The 18,714-nt window shown below is 44.6% G+C and overlaps 1 protein-coding gene across 2 annotated transcripts; it reads right to left on the bottom strand.

Annotated features, from left to right (window-relative positions):
- Positions 1-500: 500 nt before the first annotated feature.
- Positions 501-14,693, bottom strand: kmt5c (lysine methyltransferase 5C). 2 transcript variants are annotated; one of them, XM_069165351.1, is made up of 9 exons: positions 14,397-14,693; positions 13,821-13,953; positions 11,962-12,127; positions 11,762-11,871; positions 11,503-11,666; positions 9,971-9,990; positions 9,588-9,724; positions 9,305-9,477; positions 501-7,978 (listed from the first exon to the last, which is right to left on the bottom strand). In XM_069165351.1, exons 2-9 carry the CDS (start codon positions 13,931-13,933, stop codon positions 2,739-2,741), a joined length of 6,123 nt encoding a protein of 2,040 aa, XP_069021452.1. In that variant the 5' UTR covers positions 13,934-13,953; positions 14,397-14,693; the 3' UTR covers positions 501-2,738. The 2 variants fall into 2 exon arrangements, with proteins under 2 accessions (XP_069021452.1, XP_069021453.1); XM_069165352.1 differs by having other exon boundaries at positions 9,359-9,477.
- Between the last annotated feature and the right edge of the window lie 4,021 nt (positions 14,694-18,714).

Below are 18,714 nucleotides of genomic sequence, written 5' to 3'. Positions count from 1 at the left end.
GTTAAATAATACAGACCTGTGATATAACAACTGAGGCTGCAACCTTTAGATGTAACAGATGACTAATCGGCTAAATGATTATGCAATTTATCGATCAATACAACCTGCTGGTCTCAGCTGAAGTCATTTATATTAATGCTTATGTTTATTTTTACATTCCGATTCGAAACGATGTTTAAAATCATTTACTGCTCATGTACATCTTTGTGTTATTTGACATTATTGTTTTTAAGTTCTTTAATTATATTTCAATTGTTTAAATAATTAATAAAACTGATTGATTTATTATTATTGTTGTTGCTGTTAATATATCTTCTGTCTCTAAACTTGCCCCCTTTTTTAAAGATTTATATACAAATATGTCTCATTTTATGTTTAGAAAAAAAGATATACAATATTTATACTAACACAATATCCAATACATTTGTAAACAGCAGAAATAATACAATGTAAACAAACAAAGTTACTTTAAAAAGAAAAAAAGAGCCACAGAGAGAAAATACCAAAAAAAAGAATTAACTGTCTTTAATGATATAGGCTACATTTGTACATTTCTACAGCAGACTTTCAGTAAGACTAACTGCCAATTAGATAAAAAGACAGAACATTTTTACCTGTAACAACTGAAAAACTGGATAAGATGTCAAAGGCTTTGAAATTAAATACTCAATGTAAATACTCAGTTCATATTTTGTCCCATTAAATAATAAAAAAACATTTCATATTTTGAACAAACAATGTGAAATATAAATTACATTAAAGCACCTTTTTCAAGAATGAGGATATTAAAATAAATAATTGGCCTTTCCATAACAAGACAGTACAATTTCATGGTAGTAATATGTAAGGCTGTGCAGTCACTCTGAACACTCCTGCCCGATGATGTAAAAGGGGTTCAACACATACAGTACATCATGACACGTGTGTGTGTGTGTGGGGGGGGGTGGCGGCTCACGTGACTTCCACCATCAACCGCCAACAACTGTGGTTACATTAGAAACACCTGTGAAACTATGAATGTGTGGCTGCATCAGCAATATCAAAATAACAAACTATTGCGAACGATGTACAAAATTTTATCCTTCTGTTCCGTCTGACACAAAAAAAAAAAAAAAAAGACCAAATAAATGTTTAAAGTGAAGAACTGAGAAGATTGTCACTTTTTTAGTTAATTCTTTTTAGCGTGTAACTTGGTATTGCTGAAAAATCAGTGGTTCTCAACTGGTGGGTCGTGACCTAAAAGTGGGTCGGGGAGGGGCGGGGGTGAGTGGGTCCTGGATTTGTGCATGAAACAAAAAGGAGGAAAAAAAACAACATTGTATTTGGAAATGTAGAGAATTTCTGTTGTAGTGCTTTTATTTTGAAGGGCCCATTGTTTGCATGACGGGTAGTGTTCGCAGCAGTTGTTTTCCTGCCAGTGTTGTCATGACCCTAACGGCAAAAATGAAGGTAGTCGTATGAGTTGTTAGCTCTCAATTAAAGGTTCGTAAACCCCATTAGGATTTAATTAAAGCAGTTTAATTTCAATTCTTGAAACTTGATGAGCATCGCCAGTTAGAATTTCTTTAAAAAGTACACGTGTAATTTAATACATGTCTTGTGTTTTTAAGCCCCAGTTGCACTTCTTTTATACATTTTATGTACCTTAGAGCAGCTCCAAAAAATTTGGGTTGCAACTTAATGACTTAATGAGTCCTGAGGCGAGACCAAGTTGAGAACCACTGGTTTAAACGTGTTGTCTTAGTTTACCAGCTGGGAGAACTTCCACTACAGAGATATCTCGTGTTGTACTTTCCCTCGATCCATTAAGCACAACTGGCCTGGAGAAAAAAAAAACAAAAAAAAAAAACAACAACATATTGCAGTTTCTCCCACAGGTAATCGAGACTTCATGAAACACTTCTTCGTCCGAGAACACATCGTTTCGTGTCGAGAAATGAATTTTTCTGTACACTGTTCATGCACTAATGATCTTACTCAAATCTGGCAAAGCAACCGTCACATGATTCGGGTAGAACGACACCTTTCAGCTTTGATCCCTCAAGACCTGCCCGCCACACACACACACACACACACACACACACACACACACACCACACACACACACACACACACACACACACACACACACACACACACACACACACACAGAGAAAAGAGCTTACTGTGAGTATAAAAAAACGAGGGCTTCGACAAGTGCTTCAAAAAGTCACAAGAACATATCAAAGACCGAGGCACAAAGCTGCCTTTTTAAAACCCACCAACATGAGTAGCGGCGAGCGGTCGGACGGCGGCTCCCGTCTCTACTGCCTCACACGGAATAGAAAAATTCATACATCTATGTTACAGTACAGTAAGAGGGCTGTCAATGTTTACAGGGCCTGCAAGCTTCAAACTCTGTCACAAATATATTTCAATTCTTTGTTCTCTTAATGCATTTGAAATTTGGTTTTCTAAGCAAATCGTCGTAGATATTCATTTCATTTTTGTTAAAAATCATACAGTAATTAAAACACTCCTGCTTTACATAAAGCCCTGTGCGACTCATTTGTAGATTTAACAGTCCATCAAAATAATGTTTTAGAAAAATGTCAGTCAGGGTGGCTTTAATAACTGGTAGGCTATGAATTATAATGTTTACAAAATAATTGTGTGTGTGTGTGCGGTAGATACTGTTTTTAAATTCCCCCTCGCGCAAAAAAAACAACAACATCCGAATGTGTTCTGGGATTTGGAAATCAATCGGAGTACTGAAGGTCTAAGTCTACCGTGCCGTCCGTCACCACCAACCTCACTCGCTTGGGCTTGGTGGCCCCCATGGAGTGAGAGGTGGCCACGGGGCCGTAGTGCGACGCCCCCTGGTGCTCGCCGGCCTGGCACTGCTGCTGCATGTCCTTCCTGCAGTGCTCGTCCGGACCCTTGAGCCCCGAAAACCCGCCCAAGGAAAAAGACGGCGGGTTGGAGAGCTGCGGTCCGCAGGGCTCGAGGACCAGCCGGCCTTGCGTGCCCGACGGTTCCATCAGGCAGTGGTAGGTGTAGTTCGTCGGGCCCAGTCCCGAGCCCTCGGCCCCGTCCCGGAGACCCAGGGTCAGGGAGTGGTCTCCGCTGAAGTTCAGCACGTACGGAGGGCCTTGATATCCGTAAGGGAAGGAGGCCGTGGACTGAGTCTTGTTTGCTGGTGCTGGCGTACCAGGAGGTGTGCAGTGGATCACTTGGGGGCTGTTGTGCTGAGACATCGGCGACAGGGACGAGCCGAAGCTGAAATCGAAAGGGTCCTGCTGGGCGTAACATGGCTGGTGTTTGTCCGAGGTGGACGTGGCGGATTTGTCCTGTTTCAGGCTCTTGTCCTGCTGCATGGAGTAACCGTCCGACACTTTGCTGGGGAAGAAGAAGGGTCTCGGCAGCGCAGAGAAGTTTTTGTACGTCATGTTGGTTTCGACGCCGTCGTGTTTGTCGGCACACATCTTACTTTTAGCAAAAGACTGAGGAACAGAGGAGTTGGGTTTGCTGAAATGATTATTGGACCTGCCGGGGATGCCGAGATGACAGACATCCTTCCCAAAGCCGTGATGGGAAACGTTGCCTTTCTGATGGCCGTCTAAATTTACGCCATATTTCAGATTTTGCTGCGTCTTGTCAACAGCAACCGGTTTGGGAGCGAGAGTTCTGGAGGCGACGGTCGGGCTGCCAGCAGCCAGGGAGTCTTTACAAGGCGCACTGTACAAGTTCTGGCTCTGGTTCCCCCCCTGAAACTTGAGCACTCTGTGAATAACTGTGGAGGTTTTCTCGTGGAAGTTGAAAGGATTGTCGGGAGGATTGGGGTTTTTCACAGTGAACAGTTGAGGGGAGAGGAATTTGTTCGACGTCTGAGGCGGCGGGACGGACTTCGTCAAGCAGCTCGGCGACGCTCCTCGAAGCGCGTTCGGCTGACTGCTCAGAAACGACGGGGCTTTGCTGGGAACGGTCACGCGGTGGAAGGGGCCCTGGGGCTTAAAGTTCGCCGGGGGTTTCAGCTGGCTGGTGCTCGGCCTGATGTTGATGGAGGGTTGCGTTAAAGTGACGGGATTCTGAGACGCGACAGAAGACGACGACGAGCCAAACAAACGAGGTTTGCTGGCGAAAGACGAAGGCTGAAATTCTTTCGAGAGCCTCATTCCGGGATTTTTACTAATAATTCGGTCCTTCGCCGTGAAGTCTGAATTGCCCAGAGCTGAAAAACTAAAACTGGCGTTGGGTTGGTTTCTGTCTCTGGAGTTATCCTTCGCTTCACACTCCAGAGGAACGGAGTCACTTTTGGAAGAAATTAGACCTGGAAAAAACTGCAGATCCTCACTGGTGAAGTTGTTCCCCGGACTGGGAGGGCCGAGGTACGGCGTCTCGGTGGTCCAGGTGTCGGTGGGGCTGTGGGACAGGGGGCTGCTGAAAGGGTCCGTGGGCGGATCCAGCGAGCACAGATCCGACGGGGACGATGGAAGCATGTTGTGCGGCTGGTAGTACCCCTCGAAGTTCAGACACTGAAAGTCCAGGAGGTCGTCGCAGCAGTTGGTGAAGCTGGGCTCGCCGGCGAGCATGTTGTCGGCGGTCGGGAACGGAGGAGACTGGGACGGCGGCTGGACGACAGAATTGGAGGCGCCGGAGCAGGCGGCGGGTTTCTCCAACGTCTGAGACGAACACAAGCCTTCGGAGAGCCTGGACAGACTGTTGTCTATTTGCTGCAGAGTGTGACTGAGGCAGGTGGTGGGCGTTTCCACCGGACCACACTTGCGCGCTCGGTCTATTTTGTGCCGCTGCTTCCTTCCCCCGGCGTTCATCTCCGGCCTTTCGGGGATTCTGTCGGCGGCCGAGCATATGACTTCCGTTTTGTTGTCGTTGAGAGGCGACGACAGCGACAGCGGCGACAGAGACAAAGAAAACGGCGGCGGTTCTGTTTTCAGGGGGACGAGGTTGCTGCTCAGCTTCTGAGAAGACGGACACTCCTCCTTCAGCTTCCCTAAATCTAGACACCCGTTCCCTTGTTTCTCTAAAACGAGACCCTTCATCTCTTTCTTAACTTTGGGCTCCATCTTGAGCTCCGCCTGCACGAGCTCGTCTTTGCTGTCCACCTCCCAAATATCCTCCGTCTTCCTCCGCAGTTTAATTACTGGTAACTGGAGATCGTTTAAATCCAACTCCGGCTCCTTTTTTTGTTGCGAGCTGCTTTCGAACAAGCAGCAATTCTTTGAGAAACGATCTTCAATTTTTGTCTCCTGGCCTCCAGCTGACAACGTCTCACTGTCACTTTTTTGACTCTCCATTTTGTCCGACTGCTCTTTGACCGCGACCACCGGCTCCCCGTCAACCTTCCATTTCGTTTCTACTTTGTTGTTCGGCGCTTCGGCGGGTCGGTGGACATTTTCAGCCGCCTCGCTGTCCTTGTCTGATTTGGTAACCGTGGTTACTTGCGCGGCTTGCTTGTCGTTCGGCTTCTTGCCTCTCTTTCTGAAACGATGCGACCTGCTCTTCGACCTCTTGTTCGCCTGCACGTGAGCCTGCGCCGCCTCCATCTCCATGTTCAGAACCGACACCGAGTCCATGATGGCTTTAAAAGGATCGCACGAGACCAACTCGTCTCCCTTTTCCATTTTCAACGCTGCGTTTTCCAACCCTTCACTCTCCATCTCCCAAACTTTCCCTCTCCTCCTCTTGAGACGAATCCTAAAGTTAAGGCCCGGCTTCGTGTCCTCCGAACCGCTTTGTTCGAACGCGTCCACCTCATCTTTCTTTAGACATTTATTGTGGGTCTGATTCTTAGCAGGTTCCCTCGCGTCTTCGTCCTCCTCGGGCTTATCGCTCTCCGCCGTCTGAGTGCCTTCGTCCTTGTCTCCCCTCTCCGATTTACACTTTCGAACTTTCCTCCATAGATGACCTCGCTGAACCTCGTTGGCTCGGGAGCGAAGCACTCTGCTGAAGAAGGTTTGCTTTGTGATCTTTTTGGGGGACAACCTCTGGAGTTCTGTTCTCCTATATCTGACTTTACTGTCTCTTTTGGCTTTGCCGCCGTCCCCTGAACTCGGGGCGAGGTCCTGCCTCGGTGCTGACGGGGAACTCGATTCTGCGGCTTTTTTAGAAGCTTGACCCGAAGCCGAGTTCAGACTTAGTTCAGAGTCTATTTCCACAGAGCTGCGAAATGTGCGTTTCTTCAGAGGTATGTTGGACTGTATGTGCGCCTGGTTGGTGCCCTTTGCCGAGACCAGCGATCTATGAGGTAGTGGGTTGAGGACGGCGGCCGGCGGCCTCGTCGGCGACTGAAGCTGAAAACTCTCCTCGCTCAGTTCACGCTTAACTGCAGTTGGAAACTCTTTGCTCAAGTGTCCTTTGCTACTTTGCTTGTCCTCTGCTTTTGTCTTCGCTGCTCTCGGCCTCACCTTTCGTCTCCTTACCATCCTCCTCTGCGCCGTGCGATGGTACCGACCTCCATTTATTTCAATTTGCTCTACTTCCTCCTCACTGCTCTGTGTTTCTTTAGAGGTGGAGAACCCTCTTCCCACAATATCTCCCTGCAATCTCTTATCTATTAAGGATTTATCTTTTCTTAATATATCAGAGAGTAGAACCTTCGCCTGCTTTATTACAATATCTTCCTCGTGCCTGCTTACTGGCTGAAAACTCACAATCTTTTGTTCTGATACTTTAATAACTTCTGGCTGCTTACACACATCCATGACTGTATTTTTATCACGCTGGATGTTATTTTGTCCTCCTGTTTCTTCACTATTAGAAACTACTTTGCATTTGGACTCTTCTTCCAGGACCCTGTTGCTTTTACTTTCTACAGCTGGTGGACAACCGCTGTCCTCTTTCTGCCCTTCGATCACGTCCCGCTTCTCTTTTTCTACACAACCTTTCTCTTCTTCTGACACCGTTTGTATTTCGATCACCTTGTCGTTCCTCCCTTTCTCGCCCGCCGTCTCACCCGCAGGCCGCCTCCTTACATTTACTTTATCTACGGCCTTGAAGAACATCTCCCTCACCCCTCTGTTACCTTCAGCCGTGCCGGTGTCCGAACTTCCTGCCTGCCTCTGCTGAGACCTGGACGCTCGCGTCTCGGTCAGCGTCGCCGGTCTCGGCCGCGGGCTCGGCTTGCTCCTTCCTCTCAGCACCGCTCCTCCTGTCCTGTCGGCTCCTAAACTCAGTGGCACCGATAACCTGGTCAGATTGACTGTAAGGTATTGCTTTAGAGATATTAGAGGATTGTCCCCGGCTTTCTTGGGTCCATTTGTGACGCTCTGACAGACTTCTAATACGGACGAAGCTCTGATAGTCTTGCGCTCGGTCTGATTTTGAGCCGCGCCGACGGCGGACTCGTCGTTGCGTTCGCTGCCTGTAGTTCCTCCTTCGGTCGGGTCTTCTTTCGCTGCAGCGCCGGTTTTGCCGACCTCGGCGGGGTGACAAACAGTCGTAGTGTTAGCTGCGTTACTGGACTCCGTCTGGCACGCGAGCGCGCCGCGAGCCTTTCTTCTCGAAGAGGTCCTCATGTGAACCGCCTGCTTGTCCGCCACCGTGACGGCGTTCTTGTCGAGACCGGTGCCGCCGACCGCCGCTGCTCTTCTGTTCTGACGGACGGCCCGGGAGGAGTTGAGAGTGAAGGGCTTCAGGTTCCCCGAGCTGCTGTCACAAGGAGGATTCGTTTCACTCGGCCCATTCTCCTTCGGCTTGACCTCCTCCAGCTGCTGCAGCAGGACCCTTTCTTTGCTTTTGGGATCCTTACAAATCAGTAAAAAATCCAGCGAGTGGCGCCGTACTCTGATACTCAGGTCCCTCAGAGTAACCTGGGACACCGGCGGCACCGTCCGCCGCTGTTTCACCGCCGAGGATTTCAGCGGGTGATTTCCAGATCGTCTCTGCTTCTCGCGCCTCCACTTCTTCGTTTGACTCAGTTTTCTGTTCTTCAAGGCGTTTCTCCGCATCTGCTGGGTGAAGGAGTTCCTGGAGGGGATGGCTACGAAGGAAAGACAACAACACAGAGGCACTTTAACTTTCGCTCGTCTGTACGAACGCATTTCAGGGGAACATATTACAAATACTATGATTCTAATGTATCCGGTTGTTGATTGGCTCATTTGATAAGTTTGAGTGAAACGTGGAAGTTCAGACATCACTTCATCGATAACTTTGAGGGAAATCAAAATATTCTAATTAAAAAGAGTTTTAATCTGTTTGCGAGTATATTCTCACTTTATGTTTGTGACGTTCCCCGTCTGTCCCCGAGGAAGACGCCGTCTAATCACTTTAAATCCTTTGTTTGTCTGTGATTACATAAGTTCTGTAAATGCATGCTACTTAAAACCAGACGGACGAAAACAAACAGATCATTAGAAGCGTTTCGGTGTTATCTACTTAATAAAGGAAGCCGTAAATGTGTTTGCAGGCTCCATATTATATTCAGTCATGTGGAAGCAACGCGTCTAATATAGTAGATACAGGATACTTTTGCAAACATGTATTTTATAGTTTATGGATAATTGCATTTAATATCTATACAATACTGCGACAGAGTTGTTGACAGCTGAACTTCTTTCTGGTTTATCACTGAACAAACGTGTCCTGTGGACTTCAATGATTTGTCTGCAGAAGATAATGCAGCTTTCAAAGCAGTTTAAACACCACGTTACTGATTTTAAACCTGAAATCGGTCATAAAAGACATAAAAAAAAAGCTCCCAGTGTCTTTTTATAATGATAATTTAATGATAGCTTTGCAGTTCAACATGTGAAAGCTCCAAGTCACAACAAGATCAAAGCGGTCCGGCTGTATTTGTCTGCTCGACGTCTAAAGGAAATTTGTCAAATTATATTTTTGGAGACAAATTTCGTAAAACAATATTTAAATCAATTAATATTCTTTCATCTGCAAACAGATTTAATTTTGTAATACAACAAGTGCTGAAATATAACTTTTATTTAAAATAAAAGGTGCATTTCATTGATTTTTGTTGTCTTATTTTGACGTATTGTGAAAAAAAAAAAAAAAAGTGTGATTGCAGCAGTGTTTGTACTAATTTCAAGCTAAGTGAACTTTAATGAACCAACAGTGTCAGTTTTTCCTTCAGGCTTTCAGTTTGATGGAGCATTAAACAAGCACCGAGGTGATGAGCCAGTGATGGCCAGCTTTTACAACCTGCTGGATAACGGCACTGTTTAACTATTATTCCTGGCAGTGATTTTTACACCTCGTATCGTCGGTTTGAATCAAGGTTCAAGTCAATATGTGTTTGAATATTGCCGTTTTTTTAAAGCACTTATCAGTGAAATGTGAAAGCGGTTACCTTTAAAGATACCCGTGTGTATTCCTGGTGTTATGGGCCGTGGAGGTAAGTGACCTTTCTCTCTGTGATGACGGAGATATCTCTCTCTCAGGCGGTACTTCTGGCCCACCGGGTCCTTCGTCTCCTCCACTTCAGGCTGCTTCCCTCGGTGTTTGAAGTGACCCTCTCCATTCCTAAAGGAAAAAGAGTTCCGATTTGTTTAATCCGTACAAACAAAAAGAAAAATCATCCGTTTAGAAGAAACACCGAGCTCGACGCCGTCTGGTTGGGATGATGGACACACCTCTCGCAGGTGCAGCATTCACACATTTCGTTGCCTTCGCCAAAAAAGCTGGCGCCGTAGTAACACGTGATCTCCTCCCCCGGCGATATGGGTCGAATCACTTCGACGCAGGCGTTGTTCTTCTCGCCGGGGACGAACTGGGCGGGTGCAGGAAAAAAACCACAAAACAAAACAGCAAAAGAGAAAGACAAAGGTTGGTTGACCCGTGGGATTCAGCAACAGGAGCAGTCAGGAGACAGAAGAGTTCAATTCTGTGTTTAAAATACAACTTTCACAATAAAAAAATATTCCTAGATTATGCAAATAACACAGATATTCATCAGAGTAAAACATCAGTCACTTCAATTTATACATCCTCAAAATAAAAGATTATTACAGATTACCTTGCAGTTCGGTTTGCAGTCTTCAGACCGGGAGGACAAACACAAAAGAAACGGAGATAGAACACATCAAGTTATTTATTCAATCACAGCGATGAATGAATGAAGGAGGCAGCGTGTTGTCGATCGGCTGCTTTACGCTCAATTCATTTCTGCAAAAGCTCGGCGGTTAAGCTGCTTAACTCTCAAACTCTGTTCAAAGGAAAACAGCCCGAAAGAACCGACTCAGATTTCACCGGAGCTTTTGTTCATTACAACTCGGACTCACACACACTTTGTCTGTGAGGAGCAACGAAGCCGACACCTGTTGAGATCGGCTGTGTTCTTATGATGTAATGCAATTGTGAAATTATGAAATCATACCACACAACAGGCAGAATTTCATTATGATTTGAAGCTCTGAAATAGTCATTGGTCCAAAAAACTGATTCACAACAACCCAGCAAACACTGCACATTTCTTTACTGTGGTGTGAAATGAGTTGGTAATAAATCTGTGTTTTTGATGCACTCCACAAATGAATTAAGAATCTTTTTAACAACTGGAATAATGAAGTCGAAGGAAAAACAAGCAGAGAATCAACTTCAAGTTTATACACGGTACGCCAATGAAGGCCCGACACTTTACGTGACTTCAAAAGATCACAGGAAATGTTAAAAATAAAAACGGACTGACAACACCGAGCTGACAGAAAATACACAAAGTCTCATCAAGATCTTAATAAACAAGAAACAGCACAACTCTTAAAGGAGACGCTCGCCTTGTTAAAAGTTGGAGAAATTCACAAATCTGATCTCTTTATTGCTTCGAAACAATTTTCCACAAACCAGAAAATTAATACTTAAATGTCACAACTTAACTCAGAAAACAAGATGTTCTGCAAAGATTTAAAAAGAAAATTCATAAGTAAAGTGCTCTATTAGCACAGCCTACTGTACTATCAAAACAAAAAAATGTTCTCATGAAACAAGCAGATCTTAAACTTACTGATGGACAAATTCTCCAAAGACAACACGGTGTATTTCATATTAAAGTGTGTCTTCTGATCACAGCAGGAACACGATATACCCCGCAGAACGTCCTCTATACGTCCAACAGAGAGTATACACAGCAGGAGCAGCATGAAGCAGCTTCTGCTAATCCACCTCCGAGCACACGGGCAAAGATCAACAACACAACTTCTCCCAAAGTGGACACAAGACTTCAGGGTTGTTCTACGACCACATCAACGGAAATGTTACGTTTTAACATGCAAAAACAACCTTTGAGAGTCCGTGAAGCGATGAAATAAAAGGCCTCGTTCAGTGATGTCATTAATAGAGCAGCACTGAAAAATGATTCACTCAGCCTCAATTGTCGTACGTGGCCACCGTGTAACAAAGGCGCCGTCGATCAAACTCAAAGCGACAGCAGCTCGGATCACCGACTGTGCCTTAAAATAAAGAAAGAAATAAAGAAAGACATCTACTCGTGGTGAAATGAAACTCATGAACTCGGATCAGCTGTGAGGAGTCTGAACGGTGCGATGACCTCACCGTGGTTGATGAACGCCGCGGGGCCGAGCCACAGCTGAGCGCAGCGCTTGCGTGTGGAATACATGACGCTGAAGTCGTTGACTCCCGTCCTCAGCACGGCGCTGTCGGCGGGACTCAGCTCGGCGATGCAGCCCAGCAAGACCTCCACCCGCTCGCCTACGAACCTGCGGACACCGGCGTCACACATCCACCATTTAAAACACAGTCGCGGGTTACTGTCGCCGCGGCGGAGAACGAGGCGGCGGGTGCGAGAGGTTACCAGTGGCGCGTGGAGGTGATCTTCGCTCCGTTGGTCTCCGAGGAATATCTGTCGCACGACTCGATCTTGATGCCGCTGTCCAGCAGGAAGGCGCTGAGGTAACGATAGACCTGCACGCAATCACACGCACGACAAATCAAACCACACATCCGGGCGAACTCAACATCAAATGTCGCAGCATTTCCCGGCGTGCCGCCTACATGTTGCCTCAGGAGCTCCTGCCGGTGGCTCCCCAGAGCGCTGAAGTAGTCGCCGGCCGGCTCGCCCACCGTCAGCGCCTCGAACGTGGCGTTGAAGTCGTGCGTTCGCTGGAAGCGCAGCAGCGTCTCCTTCAGGTTGCCCCAACGTCGGATCTCCGGTGGGGGACTGGAGGACCAGAAACACGGCAAATAAGAAGAGCTGCGGGACACGAATGCGAACGCAGCCGGAGTCGAACCGACGACTTCACATCAACATCAAAACATTGTCGTGCTCAGTCAACACTTTTTTTTCATACGCGAGCGGGCACAAGATTAAAAAAATTAAATAAACACATAATCACTTTTCTAAAGCATTTACGTTTTGATGAGTTTATAATTTAACATCTATTAAACAAGATCACAAAAAACACCAAAATCAGTCACCAGTTAAACAATAACCGCTTTTTAGGTAACGATTAATAATTGTTTGTGTATCTTTGCCTGCAAAACGGTAATCTATACCACATATTTTCTATATGACAGAAAACCAGCACCAACTTCAACACAGCGTTTACCAAACGGACAAATACAAAAACTGCTTAAAGTAAAAAACCTATTTTAATCACTAATAATATGCAATTCATATTTTCAACACGTCATCAGATTGCAGATTTTTTTTTCCCACCACTAAAAAGCCCAGTGACATCACCAGCAGGGATCATTTACACGAGCTGGAAAGCATCAAATTACAGCACAATCAAAACACACTTGTGTCATGAACTGACTGTGGAAGACTTGCACGAGCATTGAGCCTATTTTTCCCTGTTTGAAAAGCAATTAGTGTTTTAAAAAACAAAAAAAATGTATTGAGCGAGGTGATACGCATTTTTAAATTAAAACTACAGCAAGCAGGAACCGTGCTGAACAACACAGGACAGTTCAAACGCTCCTATCGACTCCCACACGGTCACTTCCCTAAATAAAAGAGTGTTTAACTGGTGTTTAACTGGTGTTTAACTGGTGTTTACACCGTGACGGACCACAACACGCTCACAAACACACAACCACACAAAACATACAGTCTGAAATAATGGTGTCAACCCCTCCGACGGTCCGCGAACAAGCATCAGACCGTACGTCTGAATGAATATCTCGGCGATAACGCGGCTCAGAAACGTGATTCGGGCCTGAAGCCTCTTCGTCGCTCTGTCTCGAGTGAAAAATGACCATCGTAGAAAAGAAGGACGGAAAAGGTCAACAACTGTTAAAAGTTTCTGCAGCTGGTTTTTGAAAAGTGGCGACGAGGACGGAGAATAATGTTAAAATGAGTGTCCCACAGTAATAATATAACAGAATTCATGATCATCATCATCATTTATTTAGTTTGTTTACAGAGAGGATTCACAGCTGTCACTTGGAGCATCTCTGCAGCAACATGAATGAAAACGTTGCGCAATTACTGTAAATATTTGTGGGGTTTTTCAGCGTTAGTGTGATGAAATAAATACTTGGTTTGAAAAGAAAGAAAAAACTGCTGCGATGCTCATTTTTATGTTGCAAACAACACGAAGTTCGACGTGATGATTCAGCCTCGTTTCATGTTTCTGAACATTTGGTGAAAAGAAAAAACTTCTGCGCAAAACAAAAATGTCATTTTAGATTTTTTTTAAGCGTCTATCTGCTGCTCTTTTCATTTATTCCACTAGTTTTACGAAACAATTCATCCACACGAGTGAAGGAATGTTTTCACTGGAGACTTGAAACTGTTGTTCACGTAAATATGTTAAAAAAATAAAGAAAAACAAAAGTCCTGCAGACACCACGAGACTAAATACGGAAGTCACGTGGGAAAACTTCGTGAAGGAGACCGACAGATTTACCTGATGTTCATTTTGTGGGTGCTGAAGCCCAGCAGGGGGTCCAGCACCAAACCGGTGGCCAGGTCATCGGTAGCACACAGCTCCTTCACACTCATTCTAGTGCAGCCGTCCATTGCCTCCCACCATCAGCATGCTGCAATCCCAAGGAGGGGGGGGGAGAGGGAGAGGAGGGGGGTCAAAGCAGCTCTGTGACAGCAGCAACAACAAACCTCAAAACGAGCTTCTTTTGGTGTTTTGTTTTCGAGCATTTCTGCACATCCAGCCTGCTTCCAGCGACGTCAGCTGCTGGCTAACACCGGGCAGCGCACCGACCAGCTGGGCACCGACCAGCTGGTCGGTGCCCAGCTGGTCGGTCGCTGTCTGGAATAAACAGCAGCTGACGACGTTAGTTTAAAGTGTTCCTAGTAGCTTCCCGTTAGCTTTAGCTTAGCAGGGGAAATATGCAGCAGGCTGATCAGCTGAAGCTAACAGCACCTAGCGGCCCGCGAGCTAACGTGACTGCGGGATGAAATCCCGAGTTCAGGGAACCGACGCGACGCAGACTGACGTGCTTCCTTGTGATAAAATAAAACCCACCTGGGAGTCTTCTGTCGTCAACGAGCGTCGTCAGGGAGACAACTCCTCCAAGAGCTGCTAGCTCGCTCCAGGGAGAGTTAGCCTAGCCAGCTAGCGCTCCGCCGAGCAGCCGCATCCGAAAATGGAGTCCTCCGGGTCACTTCAGGAATTCGTCGGTTTGTTGACGACCGCAGAACTCGGTGTGAATTCTCAAAACGCGGGAACAATGCACCCGCACACGGCAGCGAGACGAGCTTTTAAAAGTGTGTGTTTTGTAGCCGCTAACTAGCTTCGCAAAAGGCTCGTCTAGTAGCAAAAGTTGATGAGCGAAAGGTCCAGTGCAACCGAACTATGCGCGTAGCCACGCCCATACGGCGGCGCGATTGGCTGACGTCGAGATCATTTTTTTCAAATCGAACCGCGTTTGGAGCTCCGTGATTGGTCGGACGTTTTAATGGGCGGGGCTACCCATGCGGGGAGCTTCACTGTGTTGAGCAGAAGCGACTGTTTGATGGGGAACGAATGTTTGATGGGGAACGAATGTTTGGTGGGGAACGAATGTTTGGTGGGGAACGACTGTTTGGTGGGGAACGACTGTTTGATGGGGAACGACTGTTTGGTGGGGAACGAATGTTTGATGGGGAACGACTGTTTGAAGGGGAACGAATGTTTGATGGGGAACGACTGTTTGGTGGGGAACGAATGTTTGGTGGGGAACGACTGTTTGGTGGGGAACGACTGTTTGGTGGGGAACGACTGTTTGGTGGGGAACGAATGTTTGGTGGGGAACGAATGTTTGGTGGGGAACGACTGTTTGGTGGGGAACGACTGTTTGGTGGGGAACGACTGTCACAACATTGAGGTGACAGGACTTCCTGCTGTTATCCATCTATATATGTCATATTTATCGTATGTATCTTTTATTACACTTTGTTATTTTATAATAAAATGTTATAATATTATAATAAAAGCACAGTTGTTGTTGTTGTTATTAATATAACAGGCATCATTGTGGTGATAATGGTACATGCATGTCATTGTGTGTAGGTATTATTGTAGTACTGGATTATCCACTGAGCCATCTACTATAATCTTTAATGCGTTGGCATTATTGTTAAACTAACATTCAGGCCAAGCAAACTGAATTAAGTTAAAGGGCCAAGCTGCAGTTTGTTTCTGCCCATTAAGAACCATTTTAAGGTAAAACATTTTAAAAACATCTTTATTTTTTGCGGGTTTCCCAACTTTTAATCGATCAAAACTTAAACTTAAAACTGATGTATCCAAATCTCCACAGCATCAAATACTGAAACCAGCTTATTTGTTTAGAGGAATAAAATGTTGTAATCTTGTGTGCTGAGTTTGAGGGAGCGGCTACACGTCTGTTTACATTTAAATCACTGCTTGTGCCTTTAAAAGATTCAAAGTTTACTTTAAAAAAAAAACAACAACCTCCACCAGCAGCCTCCCGTCACCAAACAGGCCTCAACATGGAAAACAGTCCAGAGTAGTGCTGCTGCATATTTTATCGTGAGTCAACCATTCAAACTCCCAGAGAGGGAGAGAGAGAGGAAAACACAAACATTCAACTCAGGTATTTTAGCGGTTGCATGCAGATTGTGGTTAAATTATGCACATTTATCAGAGAGGGTAACTTTAAAGCAGCTGCTCCTTTCAGCACCTTTGAGGCTGTTTGTTTTCCTCCCTTTTCCTACATTTGTATAATCTGTTCACACCACTCTGTTTTTAAGAGTACTGCATGCTCAGCATTCAGTGTTGCAGCCCAGTGAAGACTTGATTCATAAATGATGGCGCGATTTACGAGTTAAGAGGTTGGATGTCAGGCTGCATTCATCGCAACTCAGCCACCTAAAGCAAGTTATCATGCATCAGAAAACTAAAGCTGGTTCTGCTGCAGACCACATAGACACCATGACGCATCTCGGTTGAGGAATATGAGGAATTAAGGTGCGGCTGCATTTAAATTTAAAGCAATAGGGTCAATATTTTACCTGTTTTTACCGGTTTACCATCATTTTTGTCTGACTGTTTCTGTCACTGCATGCTTCACATTTTTCATCCCGCCAAGTGAAAGAATAACAACAAAAGATAAGCAAGAGGGAAAAGATATAGAGGCAAAGTGAAGGAGGCAAACTGCTCTGCACCCCTGCTCCATTTTTGTTTTTATTTTAAAACAAAAGGAGAGTGAGGCGTCTGGGGACAACGGGGATGGAGGAAGTCTAATCTCATCTGATAAATAAAGAAGTCAATGCACACACAGGGATGAATGGACCGCCGAAGCCACTGACTCACTGCAAATGTTTGACAGACAATAGAGGCAGAAGAGATGGAGAGAAGAAAAACGGCCTTTTACACGAAAGACGTGTAAAAAAAAGAAGAAAAAAAAAAAAAAAGAAAATCACACTCCCACTTCTTCTAACATCTGATTTTCATGAGAAATGTTTTCCATGTTGGAAAAGAGAAAAAAAAAAACAGACACATGTGTACAAACTCTATGTTTTATTTCTACCTTGAAACAGAGACAATTTTGTAATTGACTTGAAAACAAATGAAACACAAATAAAAAATACCATTAATTTCTGTTATTTCTTATTCTTAATTGTAATAATCTAATGATTTTTTTTAATTTTATTTATATATCTACCCAGCGACAGTGCATGGTGCAAAACATCCCTGATTGATTAAAAAAATCCTACACTAAATAAGCTTGCAGTAAATCTGGGGTTAAATTTGTCAACAAAAACATGAAAAAAAAAGAAGAAAAAACAAGGAGAAATAAAGCAAGTTGAGAGAGCAGATTCTTAGAGGTAACAACCGTAAATAGAGAGTAAAAAAAAAAAATGTTCAAAGCGGAAGTTTGTACAGCTGAGAATGAGGATGAAAGTGGCCTTTATTGGACGGTTTATTCAGGAGACAGAGATCCAAAAGTTCAGCGCTAGTTTATCTCATTACAGGAGTCACAACGGTCGAGATCCGTCTCAACAACACAACTCTGAAGCCTTTTATTAACTCTTAATGACCCTGTGAGCACACAAGATTTCCGTGCATTTGCAGATCTCTTTTTCTGGAGGGGGGGGGGGGGGGGGTGTGTGTCATTAACCAATCAAAAAACAAACAACCTTCCAAGCAGCAGGTCGCCCTGAACATCGTTTCCACTCACCGAGGTTGGCTCTCAATTTGGGCCACTTTAAAAAAAATAAAATAAAAAATGTGCATGTATCCTGTAATAATGGTGCTTTATGCATGTAACTTTTTTTTATTTTTTATAATTTTTTATCTCAGTATATGAAATATGCTATTTAAACTTCATTTGAATTTAATTTAGATTTCAGTTCCTGAGTTGGTCTTATTGATGTGGAATTGAGCAACGAGCACACAATGAGGTCTGATGGTGTGTTTTTGTTTTTGATCCCCCACCAGCCGTCTTCCTGCACCAGATGCTGAATAAACCTTATATAGGCTAACAGGAAAAATAAATAAAATAAAATAAAGGACATTTATATTCTAAAGTACCAAGTTGAAAAAACTTCTGGCTGAAGTAAAAAGAGGAAGGAGCTGAAGTCCAGAAAAGGACAAACAGCAGACATTAAAAAAACAACCCAGACACGGCGGTTATGTAACAGGGCAGAAAGTGTGTTTGGGTTTATTTCGACATCCAGAGACCCTGAAACTCTGCAGAGGAAAGATTTGTCACCAGTTGCAGCAGCTGAACTACGGCCTGCGTTCACTGGAGCACCGTGTTGCCAACTCAGACAAGAAATGAAAGAAATAAGCAAAAAAAAATAAAAAATAAATATCAAACATTTATTTGGAGGACATTCTTCGAGAGGGGGTGTGTGGTGTGGGGGGCAGTTGTTCCTCTTGAATAATCTCTAATATCATACATTTATCTCTCCGTCTATGGCTCTTTTAAATGTTTCTTTCCCCAACAGCAAGAAATTGGCTGAAAGAAAAATGATCCGGATATTTACAGCAAACAGGATGATGATTGCAGTCACAAGCGATGCGAGTAATTCCACATTCTTGCCAGATATTTTACATAGAGCACAAACTAAAGCATAGAAAAGTATTTACTGGATCGCTGTACAGTTTTACCTGGGAGTTAACTTTGATGTTGCAACCTAAACATTTTTTTAAAGCTGCGAATTTTGTCCATGATTATCTCAAGTATATATCTATATATATATGAATGTTTTTCAGACTCACCGTACGCACACTGAAAGGTTGGTATTTTTGTGTTTTGTTTTTTTTAAAGGAGTTTGCTTCTAACTTTAAAAAGAAACAAAAATTAAAAGTTCCCCAAACGGCAGTCGTGTTC

The sequence above is a fragment of the Embiotoca jacksoni genome, unplaced genomic scaffold (assembly GCF_022577435.1).
Source record: "Embiotoca jacksoni isolate LCO1_2020_lvr unplaced genomic scaffold, fEmbJac1.0.p SCAF_34, whole genome shotgun sequence".
Lineage (NCBI taxonomy): Eukaryota > Metazoa > Chordata > Actinopteri > Embiotocidae > Embiotoca > Embiotoca jacksoni.
The sequence above is the reverse complement of the archived record's forward strand: the minus strand, read 5'-3'. Positions and strand labels throughout refer to the sequence as shown.

Bases quoted from the DNA above. Each gene is read 5' to 3' on its own strand.
- kmt5c (XM_069165351.1), bottom strand. From the start codon at position 13,933: ATGGACGGCTGCACTAGAATGAGTGTGAAGGAGCTGTGTGCTACCGAT. The intron at 12,128-13,820 runs GTAAATCTGTCG...CTGGTCCTCCAG, and splicing joins ACCCACAAAATGAACATCAG to TCCCCCACCGGAGATCCGAC. The intron at 7,979-9,304 runs GTAACCGCTTTC...TTTCCTTCGTAG, and splicing joins ACACACGGGTATCTTTAAAG to CCATCCCCTCCAGGAACTCC.